The sequence below is a fragment of the Bombus flavifrons genome, chromosome 3 (genome assembly GCF_040668555.2).
Source record: "Bombus flavifrons isolate JBK064 chromosome 3, iyBomFlav1_principal, whole genome shotgun sequence".
NCBI lineage: Eukaryota > Metazoa > Arthropoda > Insecta > Hymenoptera > Apidae > Bombus > Bombus flavifrons.
Window position 1 is genome coordinate 251012 of NC_138444.1, and position 17717 is coordinate 268728.

General features: G+C 29.8%; 1 protein-coding gene and 1 long non-coding RNA gene across 3 annotated transcripts; both read right to left on the reverse strand.

The window, feature by feature from the left end:
- Nucleotides 1-3037: 3037 nt before the first annotated feature.
- Nucleotides 3038-5895, reverse strand: LOC138178176 (uncharacterized). 2 transcript variants are annotated; one of them, XR_011172616.1, is made up of 3 exons: nucleotides 4917-5895; nucleotides 4345-4586; nucleotides 3038-4225 (listed from the first exon to the last, which is right to left on the reverse strand). It is a non-coding gene; the product is annotated as an uncharacterized LOC138178176 (long non-coding RNA). The 2 variants fall into 2 exon arrangements; XR_011172617.1 differs by having other exon boundaries at nucleotides 3038-3597; nucleotides 3709-4225; nucleotides 4345-5895.
- An 823-nt stretch (nucleotides 5896-6718) lies between these two features.
- LOC138178169 (E3 ubiquitin-protein ligase znrf2) lies at nucleotides 6719-16547 on the reverse strand. Its single transcript, XM_069109723.1, has 4 exons — nucleotides 15844-16547; nucleotides 14771-14866; nucleotides 9494-9599; nucleotides 6719-9352 (listed from the first exon to the last, which is right to left on the reverse strand). Exons 1-4 carry the CDS (start codon nucleotides 16220-16222, stop codon nucleotides 9295-9297), a joined length of 639 nt encoding a protein of 212 aa, XP_068965824.1. The 5' UTR covers nucleotides 16223-16547; the 3' UTR covers nucleotides 6719-9294.
- Between the last annotated feature and the right edge of the window lie 1170 nt (nucleotides 16548-17717).

Genomic DNA, 17717 nt, shown 5'->3' on the forward strand with positions numbered 1-17717 from the left:
TGGAAAATATTACAATAGATCTTTTATTGTAGATAAAAGCTGTTTGTCCTATACAAAACATATATACAATATAACTACAAACAGTATGGAACGTAAGAAAATATTGGTCACGACTATCATAGCTGAATTTTACGTCTTCAAATCGATGGAGATCTATCAAAAGAATATTCTGCAAAATGATCCTTTACTGTGGAGCTCAAATTCGTATCTTTTTTCATTGGATGTTTTTCATTTTCTTGTCATGTAGAGTCTAAACCAGAACGAATTATGTGTCGCGACCTGATCGTTCTTTAAAATATTTCTCTTAAAATACTGAGGTGTGCGTGTTGTCCGTGATGATTGTAGCAGCTGGTTGTAGATGTCGCTGCTGGGGTACTGCTGTTTTTCTTCTAATTTAGATGCGTGGAAGAAAAATCGGACTCCGGTCGCCGGGATTCGAACCCGGGAACGTTCGTAACCTAAGGTTCTAACCACTGTTTTTTTTTTTATTTTTTTTAGAGTTTATTTACCAAGATACAATTTTTAATACATATTGGGTATTCACAATAAACTATGAATTTCGATAAGGTGTGTTAGGCAAAAGTACCGATACGCGACGGTACGACGTAGCCATACTATATTATGTGTCGGCGTTTTACATTTTTTGTGATTTTAAATCTATTCTTTGGATTTAAGCCGCTGGGGAGCGGAGCTTTTATGTAATTTTGTTTTTGGTTGATTTTTTGTCCTGAAACTTGGTCGCAAAACAGGACTCTTGGCGCTAACCACTGCGCTACCGTCGTCCGGTAGAAGTTAGTGTCGAGTGGCGGTATTTTGTTATCGAGTGCCGCCACAATACTATAGTTCTTTAAAAGTATTATAAAATTTCCATTACTATTTAAGCTAACATTTTACATTAGTTTATTACAAAAATATAAAATCCGAAAAATAGTCAACAGCTGCAGAGAACCTTCAAATTGAATCGACAATTTTCTACCAGAAAACACATCTTCGCTTTCTTCGTTGAACATTACTTGCTAACAACTCTTCGATAAAAAAAAAACACTTGCTATCAATTCTTCGGTCAGAACACACTTTAACGCGTTATCCAGTCTTCGGTAAGAACACTACAACATCTCTTCGGTCACAACACTCACAAACACTTATATTATTCAAAAGCTGCTGGAAATAAATAGTGATATTTAAACTGTGAACTCAGTATCAAAGTTATTCAAACCACCCCTATTATCTTAACCAAAATAGGGGATCGGCTGATTCGTGGCGTCGATTATCGTATCCGATGAAAACTTACTACTCTCGGTTTTTCTTTTTTTTTTTTTTTTATTTAATTCTTTACATCCACAATTTGGTAGAATTTTTTAGCTGTTTGATTATCATGTGGGTGGCTACCCCCAGTGGGATACCATCTTCGTGTTTGTTAGGTTGTGTCATTTGTGAGGTCTGCTGGGTGTTTTTCCTTTTCAGTCATCTATCCATGTTTGAGGTGTTGATCGTTTCCACAGCTAGCTGGTTTGGGTGTGTTCCTATTCTTTCTTTATATTTTCCTGCGTATCTGCTAATTTCCTCTTTGACCGTTGGTATTCCCAGGTCCTTCCGTATATCCTCGTTTCTAACGTACCATGGGGAGTTTACTATTGTTCTAAGAATTTTAGCTTGCATTGTCTCTATTTTGGTTATATGGCTTATTGCTGCTGTTCCCCATAGTGGTATTCCGTGCGACCAGATTGGTATTATGATCGTTTTGTATATTTTTAATTTATTTTCTATGCTTAATTTGGATTTTCAACTTGTTAGCCAATGCATTTGTCTCCTTGCCATCTGTATTTTGTCTGTTATTGATTTGATATACTGTTTCTATGTGAGTTGTGGATCTATGTGGAGTCCTAGGTATTTGACTTGCCTTGTTTGCGGTATGTGCGTGCCGTTCAGTAAGATGTTTGGTGGTGTCTGTTTTCGCAGTGTGAATGTAACATGGTTGCATTTACTGGGGTTTGCTTTTATTTGTTTAACTTGTAGCTACTTTTCTATTTTCGTGATTTGTTCTTGCAGTAATGTGACTGCTGTTACAGGGTTAGTGTGCCTGATTAGTACGGCTGTGTCGTCCGCGAATGTCAGTATTTTTGATATTGGTAGTTGTTGGTATGTTGGCCGTGTATAGTGTGTGTAGTATTGGTCCTAAGGCGCTTCCCTGCGGTACTCCTGCCTTGATATCCTTAATTTCAGAATGTGCATCATTTATTTTTACTACAAAGGTTCTATTGTTTATGTAAGATTTGAGATAGTTTGTACATTTGTTCTGGAAATTGCTTTTTGAATGTTTGAAGAAGTTTTTCATGGTTAACTTTGTCAAATGCTTTTTCCATGTCCATAAAGAGGGCTGTACAGTATTGTTTGTTTTCTAACGCTAGTATTATTTCGTTGATAAGCCTGTGCATTTGCTCTATAGTGGAGTGTTCGTTTCTGAATCCAAATTGGTGATCTGGTATTAATTTTTCCTTCTCTATTATTGGTTTTATGCGGTCGTAAATTACTTTCTCTAGTATTTTAGAGAACACAGGAAGTAATGATATTAATCTGTATGATGTAGTTTGATGTGGATCTTTGCCTGGTTTAGGTAACATTATGATTTGTGCCAGTTTCCAAAGTTTAGGAAAGTATTGAATTCTTAGTATTGCGTTAAATATTATTGTGATTTGTCTTATCGCTTTTGTCGGAAGGTTTCTCAAGATTTTGCCATTGATTAGGTCGATTCCTGGTGCTTTATTATTTGTTGTTTTCTCGATTATGTTTCTAATTTCTTGTGCTGTTGTTTTAGGTATGGTGTAGTATTTGTCAGTTGATGTACTAGTGGTTAGCGCATCCTCGTCCGTATGACTATTGTTGTTGCTGTTGTTGATATTATGTGGTGTAAATGTGTTGCATAGGTGGTTGGAAAATTCTTCAGCTTGCTCTTCGTTGCTTCTTGCCCATGTGTTGTCTGCTTTTCTGATTGCTGGCACTCAGCATGTTTGTAAGTAGTTGACTGTGATTTGTTGCGTTTGCTGTCTGAAAACTGCGTTTTGTTCGCTTATCATTTTTGTTAGCATTTCGGTGTTTTTGATGGATTGTTTGAGCAGTTCCTTGATTTCTGTAGTATCGTTGTTGTTATTGTTCTGATTTTGGTTGTCTAAGGGTGGCGATTGGTTGACTACTTGCGCGTAGCTTCGGCTACCAACGGTGTTGGTGTTACTGTTGTTATTGTTCATTACGTGCTGTAGATTTGGTGTTGTTACAGTTTCTGTCTATCCTATCCTGTTGCGCGTGAAAGTTATTCTGTGTCCTGTTTCGAAGCGGCGGAAACAGTTTACGTTGCAGTTGTTTTCTGACTACACAGCCTTTGTAGCTAGGTGGGTGGTTTCCATTGCGGTTGTAGCATTTTACTTCATTTATTTTTCCTATGTATGGACAGTTTATTGTTAGGTGCTTTTCTGTGCATTTGACATACGCCGGGATTCTGTTGCAGTAATTTTTTGTGTGTCCATATTGCTGATACCGTATGCATTGCGGTATGTCCTTTTAATGTCTAGGAGGCTCCACTGTTACTATTGTGTTTAGAACCTTTTTAATTTCAAAAATTTCTTTGTTATTATTTTTAGGTTCGAGTTCTATTAGGAATAGCGGTAATGGTTGTTTAGTATCGTACCTGGTTATGTTGTTTATTGCTCTTACCTGATGCCCGATTTTAACTAGTTGCTCGCATATGTTATTTGTATTTGTTTTTGGATGTAATCCTCTGATTACTGCTTTGTAACTTCTATCAGTTTTGAGCTGGTAAGTGTGATACCCGGCGTTTTTTTCTTTTAGTGCTTTTGTCACTTTTCTGAAAATTTCTGGGGTGTTCGTTTATACTTTTACCTGGCCTTATTTTAATTGTTTTATACTGTAATTTTCTTTTCCTGCCCTGTTGTTAAGTAGTTGAATGAGGGGATCTATTATTTGGGCTTCGATGTAAATTGGTGGTCGTTTGGCGATGTGGGTTATTGGTTTTCCAGCCGGGTCTGTTTCTTTCTCTTCTGGCAGTGCGCTGAAGGAGTTTCGGAGTGTAATTTCTTGTAGCCATTGTTGTTTTTCTGCTTCTATAGTTTTCCTAACGTTTGTGTTTAGTGTTATTTTTCTCTCGCTGACTCTCGTTGACGCGTTATACTGCGAACGCGAATACGGTCGAACACTTACGTTCGTCAAGTTGCTGCAAAAATTGTAAATTCTCATATGGTGTTATTCTAAATTTATATCGGAACACTGAAAAATGCTTTCGTATACATATTGGTTATAAACAATAAATATACATAAATCTCTAATTCTTACCATTCCCTCGCTACTTAGTAAAAAACCTTCCCGGAATAAATATATTTTTAATGTACATTTCATAATTAATAATATATTAATTATTTAATCAAATCAATTAATTTTATAATTGATAATATATTTAAGGATTTAGAAGGATTAGTTTATTAGATGACGTGTAAACAATTTTTGAAAAGACTGCAAATGATCGGAATTGCGTAGAAAATAATAAAGGTCGCTCTTATAGCTTTCATTATCCGTGCCTGTAATGAAAGATTAAAAAATACATTTTATAGATTTATGTCAGTTATATGTATACATATCGAAAATTTCATCGAAATCGGCTAACATTGCTATTTGCTACAAACGATTAAAAATGATGAAAATCGCAGTTTTTCACGACTTTGAGCCTATAACTGTAATAAATTTGACGATTTTTACATCTTTCGATGCCTGTCACTTATTTTTGCATCAACTGATTTCATTGAAATTTTCAGTATGTATGTATAAATCTCACGTGTTGTATTCGTTATTGTGCTTTGTAAATAATAAAGCGTTGTGAACTAAACTAATGCCGGAAAAATTTATTTTACCCTACTCAAAACAGGTATGATACTTCGACAATATCGAAATACTGTGTTTTGTGTTTCAGCTTCATTTTCGGAAGTAACAAAAGTTGCAAAGATTTTTCGACTTTTCCTGTTATACTATATATGGGTTCGTTCCTGTCTTATAACCTTATTGACCTGAAAAACTATAATGTTAGCAATCTCATCCATCAAATATTGAGTTGCAACATATAATTCCTTCTTGATATTTCGTGAAGAGTATGATACAATACAATGAATATCACGATCTACAGAATACAACACAATAATCGAATTTCCAGATCACTTTTGTGGAATGTTTCTTCAACAGAGTTTAGCCATAATACAAAACTTTCTCACACTCTGTACACGTTATATTGTTTCTGTGGACATATATATATATGTCAGAAATAAAAGGACACCGGAGCCTTCCCTTTGAAACTTCGGGAAAATCCGTAAAATTGTAATTAAAGTCTATAACCGTAATTAAACAATTGTCGTCATTCTACCCAATTGTATTTATTTGAGATTTGTGACAATGAGCTTGGGCTCAAGGCGACAATCAGTAGCCGAACGTAGCCGCGGTCACGGCACGAACGCTTTGTCTAACAAAGGTATGGAGTAATAATATAGCCCTCATTAAAAGAAATATTTGTAGAGGTACTCGACAGTAAACATTCCAACGGTTCCTTCAGGTAAAATGATTACCAGATGTCGATGCACCTACACAGCACAAGTTCAGCTAGCCTGAGGACCCGCTAGAAATCTTAGGATTTTATTAAGGTTCTTCAAACGGACAAACAGTCTTTGTCCCAACTATGGGAAGCTCGGAGAAATCTATTATTCTCACGAACAACGCTTCCGCCAGCAACTTTCCCTCAAGGACGGCTAACATCCTTTTCTAGCCACCAACATGGAAATTGACCAATTAACAGCAACGTCAATTTCCCTCACTTTCTAAACGAAGGCTATCCCCTACGAATCCGATGATCCGATGATCCTTAGACACACCTCATCATAGTTTTCCTCTGGAGCATTATCGCGACGGAAAGTCATTCTTTCTCGTGAGGTCGTATTAGCGAGTGTCTTGTCGTCTTTACGCTCAGTGGATATTCCACGTTTTAACAAAGAGTTAGTTTAGTAATACTTTCACCGTAGCCAAGCAAGTCGATTACGACTTGGGCTTTGGAAGAAAATGCATTCTGTTACCCCGTTGACCGCGGATTCGTTGTTGGACCTAGGATCATTGTCATTAGCTTCTCGAGTGTCTGATTACCGCGGTTACTTATCAAATTCTGTAATAGTCGTATTTGCACTAATCAATGTCTTCTCCATTGCATAGCAACAATGTGTAGTCCAAATGAGGATTCGTTTCACGCCCCTAACCCTAATCATAATGAGAATTCAATATATATATATATATATTCAGAATTAAAGGAACGTAACAATACATTTTTGACAAATTACTAACACTACTAGCTCAAGTATTATGACAGTTGATTCGTGAAATTGTGTGTGTAAATTTGTAGTTCCTATATACTAGATATTCACTCTAAAAGTACGCTTGATTCTTGAATGATTTACGAAAATATAACAATAAAACACTGCAACAAATATGTTTAAAGTAATTTTTCAAAAGAAACGATATTTTTTAACAGCATCATATTATTATCTTCTCTTTTTTCTTTTGTACCATTGCGAATGAAATTTAAACATGATACAGGTGAATTCCATTTGTACAGTACTACACTTCTATATATCATAGAAACGCGCGAATAAAGTCTGCAACAACAACAAAATCCGCTATGTATATTGAACCTATAGAAAAAATTTAACATTTATTGGCATGCAAAATAATACATGTTCGTAAGGTTATGATTCCTTACTATTCTGTAGAAAGTACATACATAATTTAACCCTTTCAGTACTTAATAGAATAACAAAGTATGATATAAAAAATGTTTGTAATATGACAAGTTTTAAAATAAAATCTGAACAGATTACAATTTGGCCAATGAGTATCTCTTATCTTTCTTATATTTTCCTCATCTATACGTTTGAAATAGCAAATCATGCGCTTTATTTTTATTTTTATTTATTTGTGGTAAAATCTCTCAAAGTGTCTTTTTATGAAACGGAGCTAGGATTCGAAGCTACCGACCATTTTACTGGTTCCTGATAATCGCTTTTTAGTTTCTATTCCTTCCATTTTTTTTTTTTTTTTTTTTTTTTACAAACATAGTGTTATAAAGTAAATTGTTTATTGGAGTCACAATAAGATCTCCATATGATGAATAGGCTAAATGTTCTGGTTGACTGTATTTCGTCCATACAACATATAAGCTAAGCGTCCCGAAAGGGTTAAATACTCCCTTTTTTATTGCTATAAATTTCATATTATGTATATAAACAAGTTATATGTTGCATTGATTGAACTCATTTTTATGTCTTCTATATTATTCTAAAACAAAAATCATAATATCATTAAAGTCAACATTTTGTATTTACCCTCATATAAAAATTCTTAAAAGGCGTAATTTTATTATTTTTATGTCACTTTATCTTTTACTACTTATTGTATAGTACACTAGAACATCTAAAATAAAGGTTTCTTAAAAAATAAAGACTGGAATTCAATCTTTTTATGCTTATACTTTTTATTTTTTTATGCTTTTCATTTTAAAAATTATACTGTGTCATTACTTTTGTCCACCACTGTATCTATTCTTTGAAAGAATTATACAATTATTTTTTATAGTTTTTAAATTCGAATATTTCATTTCAATATAAAAAAATATTCGAACATTCAATAACATTCTAACAAAAATTCATAAAATAATGTAAATTGCTTTAAAAGACGCCTATATTTGGGATGTATTGTAACACGATAAGTATATTCTATAAAATATTAAATTTTCATTTAGTTTTAAAATATATGTACAAAATACATTTTTTCATGTAGTATTATGACATATGTGTAAATTATCTGATTTATCTGCTGTATTTAAATTTATCCCATAAATAACAAAGTAAATATAGGGCTGCTTATACAAAAGAATGACTTCATTAACTCAATATTTCACAAAAAAATTGAATCACTTCTTTGATATTATCTAAAGCATAAAGCAAGGATATTATATCGTGACACTGAAATATAAAAATTACTATATAAACACATACATTTTTTATCTATCTCTATCATAATTAAAATATATTGAATGCTTATAAAGAAAACAGTTATTTATATGTCTCTTAAAAATATTACGTCCTGAGATAAAATAATTTGTAAACAACAATAACATTAAATCGTTTTTTATAATGTTGAAAACAATACTAAATTTTATTTTTTTCTTTTATTAACATAGAGAACTTTTATCTTTATTCCTATAATATCATAGATATTATACCGAATGCTTAAATCACTTTTATAATTGTATTTGGTTTGAAATTTTTACTTTATTAGACTTTTTATCTTATATGATACAAGTCTAATCCAGATATATACAACGCATGTATTATTGGAAAATTGACAGACCATGTTTATTTTTGTTATAAAAACTCCTATGAGTTAATTCCTATCGTGTAGAAAAGATATTAATTATGATATAACTTTAACAATAAATTATATTTCATAACTGCAGGACATCTATTCTCTAAAAACATAAATGGAATTTATCACAAAGTTGAAATTTTAATAAAGAAACCTAATCTTTTACTGTTATTACAGCATCAACATCATTATTACTAAAAGTCTGTTCCTTAAAACTTTTATATATCCAACTCTTTCTTTTATGAAAGTATCAAAAATATCCTTTCTGGAGTACATTTTCCAACAAATAACAAAAATGAAATGACAGATTTATAATGAAATCATCAAAAGTGCAATTAAATTGTGTAATATAAAGTTTGCCTGATTGTTATTCATGGCTTTTGACTACATTTCATTTGATATTCCCTTCTCCAAAAACAATATATATTAATCAATAACAGATTAGCCTAATTACCCTAATCCGATTTCAAAATGTAAAACTAAGTAAAATTTGTAAATATGGTACAATTAATAGTAAGCTACAGAGCAGTAATAGATTAATTACGGATACATATAGATAATAGCATTGTATCGTTGAATTTTATGGCGATTTTTTAAGTCCCCTGCTTACAGGTAGTAATCAAGGATTTAGTTAAATGTCTGCTTTCATATTCAAATTGAATATATCTCATTCAGTCAAACAATTGCATACACCAACCAGCACAGTGGACTAGCAGCCATCTTGACTAGTGTTTTTCAAATTTTTTTCATTTCCTCCCACTTTTTTCTTATTTTGATAAGAGTCTTTAAAATTAACAAGTTGCATTGTGCTATTACAACTTCAATGGGTATAAATCAATCTCCAGGATGTTCAGGACAACTACGGTTCACTTGAAACCATTTATCAATACAACTGAAAAATATTAATTATCATTTATTATTTTCATAGTATTACTTATATTTACAAAAATGTACATAACAGTAAAGTTATTTTATGCACATGATGAATGTTGTTTAAAGTTATGATTTTATTAAATGTAATATAAAAACTTACTTTTTGTGATATATACACAGGCAAGGTAGACGGGCTATAACATCTCCAGATTGTAATTCTTCAAGACAAATAACACATTCACCTTTTTCATCAGATAATATATCTTCTATAATGAAAACAGAAAAGAATATAATGCATTAATTATTGTGATGTGGGAAATGTAAAATTTTATTATTTTTTATTTGTACAATGTACAAAATTGTAGCTGTTAAATATGGAAATAAAATCAGTATATATTAAAAAATATATACCTTTATCATTAATGTAACAACTTCTAACATTACCCTGTTTTTGAGTTGCTTATTATTACCCACACAAGTGGTTGATACGATATTAAAGAATTGAAATACAAGAAAGCTTCTAATGTTATCCATAACTATAATAGCTATTATATATATATATATATTATAGCTATATAGCTATTAAACATTTTTTTTAAAATATATGTGTGTATATATATTCATATATATTATATACAATTGTTTATTTATTATAATATTTACACATTCGCGTGTGCACTTTTATATATGGACCTTTGAAAATGATGTAAGTTCATTTTTCTTTATTATAAGATATTGAAGTGTTTGTGTTTTTATTGACTGAAAAATCCTAATAAGGGCTACTTAGCTCATAAATAATTTTTGTGAGAATTAACAATACCAATATTTCTTTTCTGGGTCATGAATGGACTTACGTCGCTTTTAAAACTAGTGAATTGTACAATTAATTATATTTTAATTATTTAAAATTTATGTTTTATCTTTTAATCCATTTTTATTTATAAATAAGAGCAAAGAAAACACTATTATTGTTTAATTTCAATATCATTTGTTTCTAATTATTGGTGCCTCGAGTATTCAAACAAGCTACAAATTATAGAAAATGGATTTACACCACTTGCAAAATAAATGATTATGCAATTCCATTTATTAATGAAGTTTCGACTGATTAAAATGAACGAATGTTTTAAGATTTAAATTAAAAGTTATTCATAATTATATTCATATATTATATCCATATATTAATCCATATATAAAATATATACTTATATATTTGTATAATATATATTTATGAGTATATATCTATTATAATATAATATTTATAATGTACTAGAAATTTATGTTTATGAAGTATACGTGTATGTATGGAAAAAAAAAATGTTTTCTACTTTTCTAAACAAATTGCAGAAGCATGTTACTGTGTGCACAAATGAAAATAAGAAAGAAAATGTTATATGCTCTGCTGTAAAAACTTTGCTATTAGATTGTAAAGAAGTATTACGTACAAAGTGAAATGTGTAAGTTCCTAGCGATGAATTTCATATTATGGAATATGAAAGATAGATCATCCTACTCCAATATCAATGTGCTTGTATGTTGCAATATACGATGCAATATACGATGCAGTATACAAAAAATTAATGCTATGAACTGATAACTTGCCAGTGGATATTCAGTAAAATTCTCAAGAAATTTTGGATATACTAAAAATATCATATTATACTGATATTAAACTTATATCAAAACAAAATTAATGTTTGAGGATCTAATAATCATACAAAACTTTAGAAAATATGAATTACCAAAAACTTTTTTGTGTTCTTTAGATAAATGCAACAGTGAAAATCCCCCTTCGTACAAAGGCATATACAATCACTAGACTCGTAATACTATTGAGAAAGAATGGAAACCTCATAATAAAATATTTAAATATTCTATTATGAATAATGTGCAAAACAAATTAATAATGAAATATAATTTAGAAAAGTTATTTAAAAATAATGATACAATTAACTATAGAAACACGAAGTATTTATTAAAAATTAAATATTAATTATAACAAAACTACAAAATTTTATGAGATATGCCAAAGCAATTCTGTAATCTTTACGATTAAGATAAGTAAGAAAATATACAATGTATATTATTCACAAATAGCAATGCAAGTATATTTGGAAATTATTGGAAGATGATATGACTACTTGTTATATGTTTTTTTAATGTTAAAGGTTTTCAAGTAGCAAAGTAAAAATTAATAAATATTTCTATGCATACTGATTTCACTAGTACAAAATAAATTATGACTGTCGAGGCAAATAATAATATAGTATATCTTTGTATTCATTTTTACATCACCATCTAGTCAAAAATGTAGCATTCCACTTAAGAAAAAAAAATGTCCTTAAAAGTTTTGAACCAACTCCATCTAAAAATACTACATATTATATATACCAGAAATAATATAACCTTTATAATTATAAAAGCTCCAACAAATAGTTTTTTGACATTTTCTTTTATTTAAAAAATACTTGATTGTGATAATTTACCTAGCGCACTGCATAATGTATTCTACATTGTATATGTATATACAGTAGAACTTTGTTTATACGCACGTCGTTTATGCTCAAAGTTAATGCTGAGCCTTTATTATCCAAACTATAATAAAGCATAATTTTGTAATACATATAAACACTTATTCTTATAATGGATATGCGTGTGAACGTTTATTATTATAGGAATTTATCCCAATTGCTTTGCCCTCCAACCTGTTCGCATAAACCAGGTTCTATTGTATACAATGTACATTGTCTTACATATGTTCCATGGTATATATTTGTATAAAAAGTAAATATAAAAACGACTGTAGCACGATTCTACGGCCCTGGACCGGTGGATATTTGCAAAACAAGTTCAAGGTAGAAAATGTTATTTATTGCGACGTATTCTACTTGCAAGCAATAAAGGTCCCAAACCCTTTTGTCACAAATGACCCCGTTCGGGGTTCGGGGCTATTTATATCGACAGAAAGAGAAAAAGAAAAAAGACAAGAAAGAAAGAAGGGAAGATATGGGATATACAACGGAGAATTTGAAACGTCTAAGTGCAATAACAGATGTTACTTTTCTTGGATCTAACTGCAGAATGTAGACGCATTGTGTATAAAGCTACTTTAAGAATTATTAAAACTAATACTTTTTTTCCTAGAGAAGGGCCATTTGTGATGAGTACAATATGTTGCTATAAAAAATGTTAGTCTTAAAAATTATGCTCGTTAATTTTGCACGAATTTTGTTTACAAATCGGCATCGATCCAGAGGTGTAAAGTCACTTACTTTTTATGCATATTGTATATATAGAATGCTTCATCAACTAGGACAAGACATATCTTTTTTCTGATTGCAAAAAGGTAATATAGAAAAAAAAAGGTTCAAGAGGATTATTTTCTACAAACATGTTTTTTTAACAATAACTATAATGCATAAAATGCTGTTTTTTAAACTGGTTTTTGTTTGCTCTTTTGCAAATTATTTAGATAGTTTCATTATTCTATGGGCACACAAAAATCTATTGAAAAAAATATACCGTCGATAACCCTCACAAAAATTCTTCTGCAAATTAAAGAATGCTTTATAGAAATATGATGCATTTATAAAATTTAACAAGAAGGGAAGTCTTTGAAACAAAACAATCTTTGAAATTAGAAATTGAAAACATATTTTGTTATATCTCGGAAATTATAAATGTTAAATGTTAAGCCTAATATGCTTAAGGTTTTAAAAGGTTTACTAATATTTCTAATTCTCTGGACATACTTAACATCCTTCCTTCCTTAAGCATTCTAGAATTAATATTGTTCATATATTTTTAATGATAATATTTGGAATTAAGATTTCCAACTGTTTCAGTGATAATGTCAATTAAGTTTAGAATAGTATTAACATGATTAATACACAAGTATCACCGAACTTTTTTCTGTAGAGTTACTTTAAAGATAAAGTATATATCCATTAAATTCTATGAGAAACATTAAAAAATAGTCCAACTATAAGATACACATGAATAACAATAATTACTTTAGAAATATGATCATGAAAATGCAGTTCTCCTTGAACCATTAATTTTTTTCTTTTAACATTCCTTTTTAATTGCTGTCAGAAACTAAATATACTTTTGTTCCAATCTCCTGTACCATATGTGTATAAAAACAAAATACAATTTTCGATGTTACAGGTCTTAGTAAGAATGGGCTAAATAAACAATAGTAGTTAAATTTCTTAAAAACTACATAATAAATTTTAATCATATAGTTTTTAATATTAGAGGTTCCAAAAACTTTTAAATACACGTTAAGAAATAAATTAATGATTCAATGAAAAAGTTTTAAATGAGGACTCACATAAATTATTTTCGTAACCTATGTTAAAAAATCAACAATTTTTATTTGGCATATCTTTTTTTAACCACTCTTTCAAAAATCATAAATGTTTATAGGGTAGGTTAAGATTACGAGATTGAGATATCCAAAATTCATTGTTTTCATAAACAGATCTATAAATTTGATTGGTATACATAATATAGTCATATTATACAGTACTCAATATTTTTTAAATGAATATTTAAATTAATTTCACTCAAGGTACGAAATTTATTGTTTGTATTGATTCTGCATGCCAAATGTAGTAATCTTTATTCTATGAATATAGTAAAGAAAGGAAATCATAAAATAAAGAATTTATATATATCATATACTAAAAATGAATATTAGAAAAGAGAAACTATTCAGCAGTCATTTCATACTTTTTCATCACTTATTATTTACACCATTTACTTATTTTACAGATACACACAAAAAATGTACTTCTTTAAATAAGAAACAACCATAAAGAATGTAGCAAAAAATAATAAAAGCATCTATCGCGATAACACCTCGGATACTATTTTACATTAAAAGCACTGTTGTGTTTGAAATAATTAAATGTTTACATGTTCATAGTTAACAATTTGAACATTTAATAAATTAAATTCAATATAATGAGCTTATGTGCATCATGTCTATTTCATAAAATTCAAATCAATTGATATATATCATTTTAAACTTCAAACGTTTGTAACACAAAAGAAATAGTTTTAAAAAAATATTTTATGCAATGTTATTATTATATATAGAAATTGTTATATAGAGTCTCTTACCGCCTAATATATATTATAAAAACACTTTCCTTTACTTAAGTTTTCATTTAGAAAGAATGGTGAATAGAAAATTAATTTAACACAAATTTTAGAGCTATGTGAAATAATTTTGTATCAAAATAATTAAAATTAATTAAATTGTTTCTGAGATATTTGAGTTATATGAATTACATTACACACACACGTATAAAAAACTTATTCTCATTATATATCAGTTATTGAAAAATGTAACAGTACATATATAGTAATCAAAAAGTCTAAAATTATTGTATTATATAAAAACAGATGACATAAAAAATAAACTTACCATTGTAACTAAGACGTGGTTTGGTTAAACACATAACCAAGTGACATTCAATATCGTCTGGTAGAACAAACTTGGAGCAAACAGGACATTTTAGACCTTGAATATAAAATAAAATAATTATTTGTTGTTTTTACATCATAATACTTATTAACGTGAAACTAACAAAAGTTATACCATAAAAAATTCTTCTCACTTGATTTACTGGAACAACTTCTGCCTCAGATTCATTTAGACATGAACTTATTACAATTCCCATAATAAAATTCAAATAATTTTAACATACCCATCACATAGACAATATTTTAAAATCGTACGAAATTCTTTGTCTATAAGTATTTTTATTCTACAATCGCAATTTAAAATTTACGCACCTAGGTTAAAATACAATCGATTCGTGTGGTTACCGGGCCAACTATTACGACAACATGAGTCAAACAGGTATGCTTTATTTCAACTCCCATTTATTTCGTAAAATTTTTAGACCTCAACATAACCTCACTTTTATTTTCTCAAAATTTTACAACGGTTATAATGCACAATTTGAAGTTCTAATACGGTTAACAAATATAATCGATTAAAAACTGAAGACATTATTATACTTAATGAAATTCATATAATATTAATAAAAACAAAATAAGAATATAACGACCTACTTTATTATTTTCTAAAATAAACAAAAATGAAAACTAAGAAACTTATCTGTATTTATGATTATTCTAGAGATCTGTATATCATAGAAAGTTATGTAATCAATAACATTCATATCATATTAGTTAATACAAGTTTACTGCTCTAATTTTTTTAGATTATACAAATTTAGTCATAATTTCATACAAAAGAGTTACAAATTTATTTAAAATATTTTACATTACATCATTTGTATATTTATTATACTATATGCAGATATATGTATGTGTGTATATATATATATATATATATATATATATATCACATATATACATAATACATGTATCCACTATAATATATGCTTATAAAAGTAATAGTAACTAAAACAGGTACAGAGCCATTACTTTGAATGTTATAATGTATTTGCTATAAACTAATAAACTTACCGTTGAGAGACCAGATATGGGATGGCAAGCTATGTGCTGAGTAAACTCGTCCACTGTCTTCATCAGGATCATCTGATTCAAGTTGTGGCAAACCAAGTGCTTGACCAACTCCAACTCCAACTGAGGAAGCAAGACTACTTTGTTCACCAGATGAGAGATCCGGTACTGAACTTAAAGAACGAGCACGTTGCCTACTATCTCCGGATACTCTAGAAGTTTGTGATTGATTTCCTTGCTGATGTTGATGCTGTAACATGCTAACACCTCCAGGAAGAGAACGTAGCATAGAAAATCCTTGCATTGCAGTTTCATTTGCTCCAGTAGAGGATTGTCCATTGCCTCCAGCAGATTGTGCAACAGTACTTGCTTTAGCTCCCATCCCAATTTTAAATAATAATAACGCGTTTGTCAATTTTGGTAAAAGTTTTTGCTCAAACTGAAAATTTTATCCCGCAATCAGAAGAAAAATATTGGTCTTGGCAGTGGTACATGCACTGACACAATTTTTGCAAATAGTCCTAGTTTTCTTGTTTTTTAAATATTATAATAGTAGTTAAAATTTCAATTTTAACTTCAGCAATATTGCAACACTTTGGGATTTAATATAGGCCGGAATTTTGTATACATACACTGCAATAAGCAAGTCATATCGTCCAAAAGCATACTAGCGGCTTGTCACGCAAAACACCCTCCGACATCTTGCTAGAAACTTCCTAGAAGTCAGTGACCAGTGACCAGCTGCTACGGAATGTTCCATTCATACATTTACATTTTGTGTAAAACGTAATTATTTATCAGTTTACATGAAATTTCCCTAGTAGTAAAATATTCTTTTTATATAATTCTTAATGATTGTTTATTTAAATTATACTGCATTGTATTATATGTGATTGTTGCGATAAATTAATCAATAATTTTTAAATTATTTAAAATATGTCGAAAATATTCCTAGTTTTATTTTCAAATTTTTATATTGAGTTGTGTATATTTGTAATTATTCAAATAATACAGATATATATTTTTTATGTGTCATATATGTCATATAACTTTTCAATCCTTATAAGTGAAATTAAAATTCTGAAATTCTAAGTTAATTTATAATAGTATCTATCTTATAGTTGTAATATCTATGTTCTTGCTAATATTCTTATATATGTTCATGCCCTTCTAGGATCATATAAACAGATCTCGATACTGGCTGGGGAAAACCATCCGAAAATTGAGTCGTGAAAAATCAACATGTAAGAAAACAAAGTTCTTGTTCTTGCGAGATATACAGGGATCAGTAGAGTGCCTTTGTCTCTGCTAAGATATTCACAGTCCTGTCTTCTATATTGATTCTTCATGACTCAATTTTCAGACGGTTTCTTCAATGCTTTTGACATTGAGTGGTTAAGACCAATTTATATAATCGTGGTCCTTTCTTACCACGGTCGTATACACAGGGTCTGGAAACTCCAGTGGAAGGGATAAGGTTCTTAATATCCGGAGATGTGTTTTATAAATCAGCCGCTAGCCATAGCGCTGCGATCCATTTGTTAAACTTTTGCATTTAACGCCACCTTTGTTATCCTTACCACTGAAGGTGAAAAATATAAATTAAGCTTTTCATAATTATAATTTTATGACAATTTTTCAATGTATTTAAAGTAAACATACAATATTTTAATGTGACACGGTACAATTAATTGTGTAAATAAATGTAGATTGATATAACACAGAGTACAGTTCAATTATAGACACAGTCGTATCGGAGATTGCAGATTACAAACACAAGGCGCGCTACAGAACCAAGCCTAACAAATCGATTGAAGCGCCTTAAGAGACATTTTTTGACCCAAAAGAGCCTTATCCCCTCCACTGGAGTTTCCAAA

Bases quoted from the DNA above. Each gene is read 5' to 3' on its own strand.
- LOC138178169 (XM_069109723.1), bottom strand. From the start codon at position 16,222: ATGGGAGCTAAAGCAAGTACTGTTGCACAATCTGCTGGAGGCAATGGA. The intron at 14,867-15,843 runs GTAAGTTTATTA...TTTATATTCAAG, and splicing joins CCATATCTGGTCTCTCAACG to GTCTAAAATGTCCTGTTTGC. The intron at 9,600-14,770 runs GTAAGTTTATTT...TTTTCATTATAG, and splicing joins ACCACGTCTTAGTTACAATG to AAGATATATTATCTGATGAA.